At 48.4% G+C, this 12,711-nt stretch overlaps 4 protein-coding genes across 4 annotated transcripts; 3 read left to right on the forward strand and 1 right to left on the reverse strand.

The window, feature by feature from the left end:
* Positions 1-475: 475 nt before the first annotated feature.
* M431DRAFT_513700 (hypothetical protein) lies at positions 476-3,628 on the forward strand. The gene has a single exon (XM_024920080.1). It carries the CDS (start codon positions 632-634, stop codon positions 3,482-3,484), a length of 2,853 nt encoding a protein of 950 aa, XP_024768149.1. The 5' UTR covers positions 476-631; the 3' UTR covers positions 3,485-3,628.
* Positions 3,629-4,475: 847 nt separating this feature from the next.
* Positions 4,476-6,715, forward strand: M431DRAFT_155668 (glycoside hydrolase family 71 protein). Its single transcript, XM_024912935.1, has 5 exons — positions 4,476-4,764; positions 4,824-5,011; positions 5,069-5,241; positions 5,319-5,887; positions 5,965-6,715. Exons 1-5 carry the CDS (start codon positions 4,539-4,541, stop codon positions 6,624-6,626), a joined length of 1,818 nt encoding a protein of 605 aa, XP_024768150.1. The 5' UTR covers positions 4,476-4,538; the 3' UTR covers positions 6,627-6,715.
* Positions 6,716-8,342: 1,627 nt separating this feature from the next.
* On the forward strand, positions 8,343-8,688 carry M431DRAFT_10918 (hypothetical protein; the record flags this gene model as incomplete). The annotated part of the gene is made up of 2 exons (XM_024911701.1): positions 8,343-8,562; positions 8,645-8,688. 2 exons carry the CDS (start codon positions 8,343-8,345, stop codon positions 8,686-8,688), a joined length of 264 nt encoding a protein of 87 aa, XP_024768151.1.
* A 184-nt stretch (positions 8,689-8,872) lies between these two features.
* Positions 8,873-12,164, reverse strand: M431DRAFT_99995 (hypothetical protein; the record flags this gene model as incomplete). Its single annotated transcript, XM_024925214.1, has 4 exons — positions 8,873-9,921; positions 10,021-10,776; positions 10,858-11,907; positions 11,969-12,164. The coding sequence occupies 4 exons, from the start codon at positions 12,162-12,164 to the stop codon at positions 8,873-8,875; spliced, it is 3,051 nt and encodes a 1,016-aa protein (XP_024768152.1).
* Between the last annotated feature and the right edge of the window lie 547 nt (positions 12,165-12,711).

The following is a 12,711-nucleotide window of genomic DNA, read 5'->3' on the forward strand; positions in this document are numbered from 1 at the left end:
TTCAACGGTTCAAGGGAACACCAATCTCAATGACTTCCGTAGAGCTCTTGTGGGGTTAGAGATGGATACTAGATCGGCAAGAACTGGCGAAATCCCGAGGCCACCCTCGCGAACCTGTTCAATCATAATGCAAGCTCCCCATTATAGCTGGGGTTTAATAATCCTTGTCTTGTGTCCTACGGTGTGAAGTAACAGCTTATCAAGCTGATAACTCAAAGAACGAGTCGTATTTCATTTGTTGAAAACAGACCTAAAATATTAGTCTATGGTTGCCTGGCAATCGTTGCAAGACTCATGCAGGTCTATTGGCTGCGGATCCTCGTCCATGCTCACGGTGGCTGCGTCGCAGGTGCCTAGCGAGCTGCGGCGTGAGTCACGACCTCGATTACTAGGTACGAAGAGGCTCTTGATTTGCATTTTGATGAGCAGTGCAAGAATCCTGTATTCCGAGCTGGAAATATTAATATACCATCATTCCTCTGGAGAAGCCAATTCTTTTTCAGAACAAGCCTCATCACAACAACTCACTCATCATCATACCCAGAAGGCTGCACTTACACCTTCTCTTTGTTTATTCGCGTTTTCACTGAAATATTTCAGGTATCTTTGAGCCCATTAAACACAATTAAAAATGGCTCGCACAAAGCAGACCACCAGGAAGACAATTCCTCATCGCCGTGGCGGCCGCTTTGGCGGTAATGGCAACGGCAACGGCAACGGAACTGGTGCTGGCGGCCGTTCAGTACGCCCCTACGGCCCTCATGATCTTGATTTGATTGCTATGCAAGAAGAAGCAGAGCGCCGGGAGCGAATCCTCGCGGATCGTCGCCGTGTTGCTGCCAAGTGGCGCCCCAAGGTCCCCGAGGTCAGGAAGGTCAACTTCGAAAACTTCAAGAACCGCTTCCAGGCCGAGGATGAGCCTGACTATGCCGTCGAAGTCCTTGTGGCTGGCCCCGGACTTCAGGGTCAGATTAGACGTGAGCGCGCGATGCGCCGCAGCGAAGAGACGGCTCGAGTGCGCAAGAGCTGGTACAGCCTCTACGACACCCATCTCGACCGCAAGAAGAAGATCGACCCCCTCGACAAGGCGAAGCTGGTGAAGAGAAATGAACTTCTCTCGTCCGACACTGAGATTCAGCGAATTCGTGTGCAGTCACAGCCCATCCTGGGACATTTGACATCATTCCTCAACGATACAGAGTCCAGATCAACTCCTCGCACCTTCATGCGGCCTTTCAAGGCCCTCGTATACTTCCAACCTAAGATGCGAGAGATTCTCTCCACACTGGAGGAGAAGTGGGCCGACTATGAAGAGCTCGAAGAGCAGGACTCTGATGCTGCCGATACTGCTGCCAGCGAGGAGCCCGAGGTTATCGTCGAGGTCATCAACAAGGATGACACTGACACAGAAGCCAAGACCGACGGCGAGGATGGTGAGGAAGAGGACAAGGATGACACTGAATCTCTTGCTTCCGTCGACTCCAATGTCGATGAAGACTTTGACAGTGTTATGGACAGCCCCGAGGCTCTGAGGGACATGCGAGCCTACGTCAAGTTCATTGACGAGGAAATCATGCCCCTCTATGCGCGCTTCGAGGGCAGCACCGCCGAGAAGGTCAAGTTTGATGACTTGTGGTCTCTCTTCCGTGTCGGTGACCTCATCCACATGCCGGCTGCTGTCGAAGCAGGCGGCCGATACCACGAAGTTTGGCGAATCTACAAGATTCAGGCCCCTCAGCCCGAGACCTCTTATCCTAAGAACGGCTGGGGCTTCTTCGATGAGTTCGATGATATTGATGATCAGACTAAGTTCAAGATCTCGGCTTATTACATCGACCACGATGGTACTACCTTTGGTGCTGTTAAGAACAAGTTCGAGATCGAAGCCTTCGCTGGTGAGCGTTCTATTGAATCGCTGCCGTGCTACCCCATGCGCTACCAGCCTGGGCACGAGGAGCTCATCGAGGGTCTGAAGGACCAGGGTCGTAGATTCTTGCATCTCCTGGAAGACCGCCATCAGCAGTACAATGCCTGGACGCTTACCAGGAACCCTCCTTCCCACCGCACTGAGCCCGAACAGGAGATTCTGGATAATGAGTACTACGAGAAGATGCGCCACCCAGAGTTTGTGGAGAGTGATGTCATTGTTGACTTGACCGAGGCCTACCAGAAGATGCCCAACTGGCGACCTGATTTCCATCAGCTGGCCGTTAGCAAGGCTACGCGTTGCGAGATCGCGGAGGACGAGATGCCGATCCAGAAATGGTTCGATGGTGGCCGCCAGAACAGGTCATATGTGCAGAAGGAGATTATCCAGAAGGCCGATGGCGTCGAGAGCCGCCAGCGCCGTGACAATCTCACTGTTGATACATTCCTGCGCAACCGCCTTAGAGGATCTCGCAACTTTGAGGCAAACGCCCAAGCTCTGAAGCTGCGCGATGAGGACTTGGTGCTGCTGCCTAAGCGTATGTTCGCTTACGCTCTGCGTGAACGTCGCTTCATGCCTGTAGACTTGAACCTCCTCAAGCCTATTCGACGTGAGGCCGGTGTGTTTGAGAATCTGCGAATTCACAGCGACTACAAGGATGTGGTCCGCAGTCTTGTCATGTCTCATTTCCGAAAGAAGCAGCTTGAGAGACGATATGTCGATGCTTCAACGGAGGGACCTGGACAGGATCTGATCGCCGGCAAAGGTCGTGGTCTTGTGGTCCTGTTGCACGGTGTGCCTGGTGTGGGTAAGACTGCAACAGCTGAGGCTGTAGCCATGGAGAACAAGAAGCCGCTCTTCGTCATTACTTGCGGTGATCTCGGTCTGTCACCTCACGAAGTTGAGTCCCGTCTGAAGAACGTCTTCCGCCTTGCACACTTGTGGGACTGCGTGCTCCTGCTTGACGAAGCCGATGTTTTCCTGTCTCAGCGATCTAAGCTGGATATGACGCGAAATGCTCTCGTGTCCGTGTTCCTCCGTGTGCTTGAGTACTACAACGGCCTCCTCTTCCTGACAACCAACCGTGTGGGAACCATCGACGAGGCCTTCAAGTCTCGTATCCACCTGTCTCTGTACTACCCGCCTCTCGACAAGACTCAGACAACCGAGATCTTCCGCCTCAACATTGCCAAGCTCAAGGTGATGGAGTCTGAGCGACAGAAGATGACAGGCGAGCCGCCCCTTGCTATCAAGGACGACGAGATCATCGAGTTTGCCAACAAGCACTACGAAGATCTGGCGCGCTCCACGGGCTGCTGGAACGGTCGACAGATCAGGAACGCCTTCCAGATCGCATCGAGCTTGGCACTCCACAACTATGCCAAGGATGCAGATGCCGCTCGTGCAAAGGGCAAGCTGCCGCCCGCTGCGCCGGTATTGGATAGGGTTCTGTTTGACAAGGTGCAGATGTCTACACAGAGCTTTGACAAGCACATGAAGAAGGAGGAGGGCAAGTATGATGACGATCTGCCTCTGAAGGGCACCTTTCAGGAGTAAACGGCTATTATAAAGGCACAGATGAATGTTTTGTTATGAGCTACGCACTCTTTTAACATGTGTTTGATTTGGATTTGGATCTCTGGTATATGAATTAGTCAGATAGGCGCAATGTCATAAGAATTTCGTTACAACATGAGACAGATGGATGGTGCATTTTTGATCCCTTGAACTTTGAAGCTCGCCCAAATCTTTACTAAAGAAATTCAGGCAGCAAGATTGGTTGACGGCATGCAAAACCAGGCCTAGTTCGCTTAAGGCATTTCAATCCCCGTCGCTAGATCAGTGTGCTCGGCTGGGCGTTGATAGGGCCGCTTCTGCATAAACGCATACTCTTAGAAGGCATGCTGTTACATCGTGTTTGACTTGCAGGGGTAGCACTTCGGAAATCATTTTTCTCCATTCATCAACGAGAGAATATGTACACAGCAGGATGTTTTGGAATCGAGGTTGCTTGTCTCTCAACGAAAGTCAAGTTTCTTGCCCCAATGCTACACTAGAGTTTACATAGACAAAGGTTAACCCTATGTATCACACAGAATGGGTAAACAGTGAAGAATCGTAAGAGCAGAAGCCAGAATAAGGCACAACTCCGTGTTCGCCCGGAACTAGAATCACGGGACATTTATTAGCATCGAACACGGGCCGATTCCCGTGTGGAGAAAAGAGAATGCGGGGTGAAGCCGGCCAGGATTCTTCTGCACGTTTTCGTCAAATAGTTTCCAATGAAGACTGATACCAAGACTTTGTCACCAGGGTAAGAATATGCAATTGCGAGCTTTTGGGCAGCTGCTTGTCGTTGTCATGGTCGCTATAGCAAATTGAGGTTAATTCACAAAGCGGACCTCGCCCTTCGCCTTTTTCACCAGAGATATTTTGCCGGGAGCTATCACATTCAGCCTTCAGTAAGTGAGAAGGAGTTGAAGACATGTATATATATGCTTGGAATTCCTGCGTGGGTAGTATAAATGTAACCCAAAACATCTGGTGACTCTTGTTACCTCTATACTGTAGATTCCTCGGATTCTCTGGCGTCTGCCACATATAAGCAACCATGAAGGCATTAACATCCCTCATCGTTGTCGGAGTTCTTTCGTCCCCGGTCCTGTCGGCCGCCTTCTCGCCTCTTCAACTTCGGGCTGTCGCCGGCCAAGGCTGGTCCTTGCAATCGGGGTCATGTCCTTCCGATACCCAGTCTTGCGGAAACGGGTCCTGCTGTCCTTCAACGTCACATTGTCAAGCGACCGGGAATGGCGAAGTGGAGGCTTGCTGTCCTACAAGTGAGTAAAATGCAAAAGAAATTTACAACAGTGAGCTGATAGTGGATTCATGTGAGCAGCAAGCAATTGTAGAGGCAGCGTCGAAGGTGCCCCCAGTTGCGCGAGTCCAGCCTGGTCCTTATGGACAGGAAGTTTCGGAAACGGATTCTGTTGCGAAGTTGGTCTGACCGGAGCATTTCAGAATGGGGGATCTGTAGCTGGCATTTGTGGCACTACAGTTCCGTCTGGATACTCTACTGCATCATTGGTAAGAGGTCTGAATATTGTGGCGGTTTCGTGACATTAATATATAAATGTGACATAGGTCAGCAAAGGAACAGGCACTCCTGTCACATCGGTGTCTTCAACAAAATCCACCACCTCGGTCTCTCAGACAACAAAATCTAGTACTTCAGTTTCTCAGACAACGATTAAATCCACTTCTACAAAGTCAACTGCATCAAGTGGACCAACAGGGAGTATAGTCCCGAGAGCGGTGTAAGTGAAGATGCTCTTCCAATAGACCAGGTAAACTTAATTCCTTGATGCTAATATCGCGGCCCCGTATTCCACAGATTCGCACACTACATGGTTGGAACCATGACTCAAGCAGAAGCGGTTCAAGATGTTCAAGATGCAAAGGCAGTAGGCTTCGATGCTTTTGCGCTAAATACGCACGACATCACGTCTTCTTGGGCACTGGATGCTTTGGGATATCTATTCGATGCGGCAGATCAGAACGGCTTCAAGCTATTTATTTCGTTTGACATGAGCTGGCGTGCTATTACACCCTCGCAGATTCCATCTTTTCTGCGCAACTATATTTCCCGTCCGTCGTATTACACCATCTCTGGTCGACCGTTTGTCAGCACCTATGATGGTGGCTACATTGCGAATTCTGACTGGGCGTCAGGATTTCAGCAGCCTCTCGTCTCCCAAGGCATCAATCCCTACTTCGTTCCCAATTTTGGTGACTGGAGCGGGTGGCCGAATAACTTCTTCTCGAATTATCCTGTTGTTGACGGCGCCTTTAGTTGGGAGTCGGCATGGCCCGCTCCAGGTACCACCATCTCCAACGTTTCTAGCAGCGATGACCATAATCTTCTCCAACAGGCACAAGCCGCGAAAAAAGTATTCATGATGCGTGAGTGGCTCCTACCTTTCCTCTATTAACTGCTCCTCTTCTTCAGTTCAGTCGCTAATTTTCCGCCCGTTCTATAGCTGTGTCTAGTTTCCAGTTCAAGTATCTCGGCTCAGGTCAAGACTGGTATCGCATTGGTGAAGTCAATCTACCACAGCGGTTTGAACAGGTATTAGCACTCAAGCCAGATCTTGCGGAATTAATCACATGGAACGACGCAGGAGAAGGCCATTATATCGGCAACTTCTTCCAGGAGCAGATTGCAGGTTCAACCATTGGTGACTATGCCAATGGTTTCGACCACACTGGATGGCAGCAGCTTGTGACACCTTTCATCAAGGCATACAAATCTGGCGCAACCAGTGGCAGCCAGATTTTGCCTCCTGGATCGACGCCCGTCGGTTCGTTGTGGTATCGCACGTTGCTCAAGAGCGCCAGCTGTTCGCCATCTATTCAGAACTACCAGCAGGGCCAGGACACAGTTAACTATGCTGTCTTATTACCCTCAAGTGGGTACACGATCAAAGTGTATAGCAATAGCAAACTGATTGGCAGCTTTGCTGGTTCTTCGGGCCTTAACTATGGTGCTGTTCCTGGGTTGAGTGTTGGGAGTGGACAATTTATACAGGTTGTGAACAGTGCCGGTTCTGTGGTTGCCTCGGCCACAGGCACAAAGCAAGTATCGGCTCAGAGCTCCAACGCCACTTGCAATTGGAACTACGAGGTGGTTGGCCTCTCGTGAAGTCTTAGGGCGAAGAAGTGGAACCTTTATGAATAATATGATAGATGTGAAAAGCATTACGCTGGGCTTTTTCTATTCATCGTGACTGCTACGATACTCATTCTGTGGGTAACAAGCGTTGGTGATGGAGTTTCATGCATGCTTATGGCGAATGTAACGGTCACTATGCCGGCAGATCCATACCATGCAGCCAGGGATTAGAATGTCCCGGAACTCCGGTTACATATGATCCCAGGAGGCTCGGTTAGAGACCTTCTGGGAAATATGGTGGGCTTAAAAGCGTATTTTTACAGAAGCTTCGGGCCATCGAGGTTACTGTATTGGTCCATGTCATATCTGGAGAAAGATGGAGATCACCATATTGGTAAGACTTCGACTGAGGAGTGTAGGGTCAGCCGGACTTTCATATTCAGTTTAGGTGCAGCTGCGTACTTTGTTTTGTCAAACTGATAAAGCATATATGCCCAATCTCGAGAAAGACGTCACGGTAGCCTCTAATAGCTCATTACTGTACTATCATGAACGAACTTACACGTAATACGCTCTTGATTCATTAGATGCTTCATCCTCGCGGGCCTCGGTCGAGCGACGGGCCGTAGTGGGTCGCTCTACGGACGATTCATTGCCAGTATACCCCACAAAACGGCCTGTCAATTTTTCTCCTGTCATTGCTGATAGAATATTGATTAGTGGTGACTAATTTGGTAACTTCCATTTGCTATTTCACGGAGGGGACGTTACTGGTGCCTAATATGCTGGTAGTTGAGGATCCCCGAAATCCCTGATGCTGGCACCGTGACTGCCGAGCCTCAGCTAACTTCAATGGCGTTGCTACTTATAACCCTATTTGGATTCGTCGTTTAAAGACAAGATATGCCATAAAACGACTTATGTAGTACCGAGGCGATGCGCCTTTGCTAGGAACTTGGTATGACGTCCTTACTATACGAGGTCACTATTGATGATGTTGTATTAAAAAGCATTATTTCTTAACGAAAGTTGTGACTCGGTCATTGGGTCTATGCGGTGTTTGGAAGATTGATCAATATTCCATGAGGAAATACAAAACGTTCAGTCGTCTCGCTCTCTCTATTCAATAAGGTGAGCGCACCGGTATGTATGCGGTCTAAAGTAAACGAAACGTAATATAACAGAGCCAGCTTTCTGGTGCTAGGGATTGGATATTCTTTAGATTGTGGTTTACTATTCATCACCGACGACCCGATGCCCAAATGACTCATCACCCAGGGTACGATTCACCGCAAGATTCAATGTCACATAGATTACACATGGGTTCATTTGCTGACAGTAAGCAATTCAATTGCTTTGGAAGGGAAAAACGAAATGGGGTTTCCATGCCCTTGCTCCGTCAATCACGATGTCCATCTGGGGTGCATGCAGGCACAGGATGTTAGGCGCGGCACTTCAAGATGAGGAAATAGATCTACATGTTGATTACATTTGTGGGATCAACTAAACGTCCTCGTGGAAAATCTTTGCGAAATCATGAAAGATCGAGAAAGAACCTGTGCATGATGAGCGGGCCTGCTTCTTCCGGCTTCTACTCATTCATAGACTAGATAAATAAGAGCTTTTCGTCGAAGACTTTTCTTTTTGCTTGGAATAATCCATCGGGCCACGTTTCTCATCTTCAACTCCCTCTTATCACAAGACACCAACAGATCTTCTTACTTTCGAGCTTCTACAATCTTCAAAATGCAGTTCACTCTTGTTCTCGCTACCTTTGCTACCGTCGTCTACGGCCAAACCATCAACGGCGTTCCTGCTTGTGCTATTCCTTGCATTGAGTCTGCCATTAGCTCTCAGACTTCTTGCGCATCTACCGACTTTGCCTGCGCTTGCCCTAGCATAAGCGCTGTTTCCGCGGCCGGCGCTCCTTGTGTTGTTGCTGCTTGTGGCGAAGATGTGGCTACGAGTGAGTTGACCAATTTCCACTTGGTGGACGAAGCGGATAGAAGTAATTTAAAGGGGAAATATATTGACATGTTTTGTTATAGACCAAGCGTTCCCAGCTGTCCAGGCTTTCTGCGCCGCTCAGTAGACGCTTTATTTGCTCTTGGCAATAGGATGATACGCTATGACATGCAACGTCTGTACATGGATAATATAAGTAGATAGTTGAATGAATACATTTCTGTGGGAGAATACGACAAATTTCGAGAAACATTGAGTGCTGTAGTAAGTAAATGAATGAGAAATGCCTCCGCCCGAACCAATATGTAACATCATGAGGAATAAGACTGTATCTGCGAGTCAGTCACATAATGACTTCCGCCCTTGCACCTGTAGCCGCTTCCTTCTCTAACCCAGTCAAAACCCGCCTCGCATTGACCAATATGCTTCAGAGCTTCTTGTACAGATTTGACTTTATCCCACTGCTCATCATAAGCCACATGTGCTGTCTTTTCCATGTCTACTGAAACCCTCATGTCTGTGGCTGCGTGTACAGCTTGTGTATTGAAAGTGGCCTCACACTTGGCCTCACACTTGGCCTCACACTTGGCCTCACACTTAGCCTCGGACTTGTCTTCTGACATGTGGAAACTGTTCGCCATATGAGCAGAGTCAGTTTGGCGGAAGAGGTCCACTATATTATTAGGGTCGCTCATTTGCATAGCTGTCTTCTTGTCGAACATTTTCTGGAAGTAAAGATTTGCCTGTGTGATTGACAGACTGGGCCCTATGCTGCCTTGGCCTTGAGGGATCCAATTTGTCAGAGCATCCATGACCATCCACTGTGACAATGACTTCACATCGCTGGCATTCTTCCAATGTGTTAGATTTGACAGTATTTCAAACTGATTTGTGAAAATGTGGTGGACTGCCTGATTGGATGAGAAGCAGTCGTTGATTCCATTTTCGCTTAGTATTTTCCTTAGGAATGCCATGCATTCTTGGGCTGTCAGCTTTTGGAAGAATATTTCCTTAAAGAAAGAGCTATCGAGCCCTTGTGCTTTTGCCATGAGTGATTCGATCTCCTCAGAAGGGCCCGCTAGAATAATGACAATTTTCCCGCTGTGCTTTTGAAGAAGACGGACGAACTCATTGATCGCTTCGGTACCATATCCGCCTTGATTAAGTTGATGGGCATGGTCGATGAAAAGGACTCCTCCTAGGCCCTTCTCAAATTGCGCTCTGGTCTTGGGAGCTGTATGGCCGACGTGCTCGCCAATAAAATCTGACGCCGAGCACTCGACGAATGTCTTGGTGGCAATGAGCCCTAGGTCGTATAATAAAGTGCCCATATATCGAGCAACTGTCGTCTTTCCAGTACCTGTGGTTATGTATAGATTAACATCTCCTCTTCTCATCTATTTACGAATTGCTGAAAGGACTTATGGTTTGTGTAAATGAGGGTAGCCGTGTAACGTACCTGCCGGTCCCTTAAAGACGAATGAGGTTGGGACAAGAGAAGCAGCGCCAGCCCCTCGTAGTTTAGTAATATTGAGTAATCGCTGGTATTCCTCCAATTGACTGATGATGGACTTTGATACCTGATTTTGTAGGGTGGCTCGGCAATTGGTTGCCGCATATTTGGCTCGGCCGTAGTCTGGATCAAAATCCTCTGGACTTAGGATCATATCATGACCATAGTTAGGCCCATTTGTCTTCGACTGTCTTTGTAAGTGGTTCTCCATTGCTGAAGACAGAATATTATCCACTTCTCTTCCATTGCTGAAGCCTTGGCGCATTCGGGCTCGGTTCAAGACCTCCATCGCGGTCGCTAATCCTTCTTTCGTTGCCTGCAAGTTCCGAGCCGCTAATTTCTTATTCAAGATATCCCAAAGTTGTACGGGAGTAAAATCTTCGAACCGAAATGGTTTGTCTGCTGCAAATCTCCCGGAGAGGCCCGGGTTGGCGTTGCGAAACATCTCTTTTAGTCTATCTTCGTACCCAAGAAGAATTACACAGCGATCTTCTCCGGGTACACTTTGCACTTCAGCAACCAGTGTATCAAGCACAGAGGACCTGTATGAATCACTGTGCTTAGACGACTCTCCCGGATCTAACATATAAGCCTCGTCGATGATGAGGACTTTGCCGACCGTAGCAGCCAGGATAGACTTGGTGTTTGCTTCTGATTTCCCGACAGCCTCTCCAATAAAATCGGCAGGATTCTTGGTGACCACTGTCAAAATGTCAAGTGTTAGTCATATCTGAGAGCCATCAATCAATAAAGCAGAGTAGCAGAGGCGATACGTATACCTACCCTCGCCATTACTAAGTAAGCCCAAGTCAACCAATATCTGGCCGTACAATTTGGCAACACTTGTTTTGCCTGTACCTGGTGAGCCGATAAAGATTCTATTCAATGAAAAGGTCAACGGTGCTAGTTCGGCCATTTCTCGTTTGTAATTCACCACAAGCGCCTCAAACATGTTGTTAATAGACTCTTTGACTTCCTTCAGTCCGGTAAGCTGGTTAAGTTTGTTCCAAGCTAAGCTTGTACGTCTCACGTCGTCAGGATCTGGCCCCAGTATATCTTCTTTTGTAAATGTGAAAACATGACCCTGTGCTAAATGTTTATACTTCGATAGTCGCTTAGCTTGTCGCTCCCATATTTTGAGTAAGACGTTTTCCACGGCACGAGCGTTGCCAAATCCTTTCTTCCCTCGGCTGCTGGCTAGTCGACGGATAGCTATCCGCATAAATTTTCCATAGAGTCCATCTTCAGCATTCATTTTACTATTATATTTCTTCTGAATCCGATTCGCGAGGATATGTAGCAATTCTTGGTCGTTAAAATCTTTGAAGGGGAAGATATGTGGTATTCGACTTTGCAGTCCTGGATTGTGTCCGAAAAACGATTCAAGCTCCTCTTTGTATCCCGCAAATATGACAACCAGATTGCCAATATTGTTCTCAATCTCCGTAAGGATGATATCTAGAACTTGACGTCCGGAACTTGGTACATGTGGAGCGGTGAGTTGGTATGCTTCATCCACAAACAAAACTCCTCCGTCCGAGAGACAGCCTGGCTCAAGTGAAGAGCTGGTGCGCTTAAATGACGCTGGGTCATCATCTTCATCATCGTCATCGTCGTCGGAATGACCGCCGCGCGGCGGCGCTAGCCGCTGGGGAGCTCTGCCGCCTAGAAAACTTTGAAGCGGGTTGGCACCTGGTGATTCAAATAGTTCTTTGACTTCTTTCGGTCCCATACACACGAGTTGTGCTCCAGAGGTCTCTTTATATGTTCGCGATTGGACGATGTGCATGCATCGCAGAAACTTTGCATATAGTCGAGCAACGGTGGTTTTTCCTTTCATAGTAGCGTCAACACCCTTTTCTACTAGAAACTAGAACGATAAGCAGAGACTTACCGGTTCCTGGATTTCCCTGGAAAACGGCATGCCAACGCTCTGCTCTGGGATTTGTTTGCTGGAGGTGGCAAATGCGAATGCAGCTCTCGATATTGTCAAACTGTTCTTTGACTTCTTTCAGTCCTACCAACCCCCTCACCTCTGAGAGTATCTTCTCCTTCGTGCCTTCGCGCCTTCGGCGATTTGGTCGAGACATTAAATCGTCGCTCTCGTCTTCTTGCTGCTGGTCATCTGAGAGCGATGTTGCTGGGGACGTTCCCTTGGAGGTGTCTTCTGAATCAGATGAGGCTGAAGGTGGTTGACGCGGGGGCAGCATTGAAAGTACACGTATCAAAGGTCATGCGAGCGAATACCAAGACAGTGCCAAAGTTTTTAAAGTTTTTGCTTGCGGCCTATGTACATACACAAATCGGCGAGTAGGGACGAAGTGTCGGATACACGCGGTTAACAAATTGCATTTTGTGAGCGATGCTATGGCTTGCATGTGGCATATGAACAATCCCAAATCATGTTCAAGGCAGCTCTGAGAGGTATCAAGTCGAGGGGCAACACCGTGTCGGCAGGCACACATTGATATGCACATCCATGGCACCCCTTTGTTACAATTTGGTAGCCCTCTCCCCCTTGGGCACGAATACATGTACCTAAGTCTGCAAACAAACTGACTCATGTGGCTGAAAGTCTCGGTGACGCGAACGCAAGCTAATTGAACAAATTCTTTGTCGAATACGAGTCAAATTGTC

The sequence above is a fragment of the Trichoderma harzianum genome, assembly GCF_003025095.1.
Source record: "Trichoderma harzianum CBS 226.95 unplaced genomic scaffold M431scaffold_25, whole genome shotgun sequence".
Classification (NCBI taxonomy): domain Eukaryota; kingdom Fungi; phylum Ascomycota; class Sordariomycetes; order Hypocreales; family Hypocreaceae; genus Trichoderma; species Trichoderma harzianum.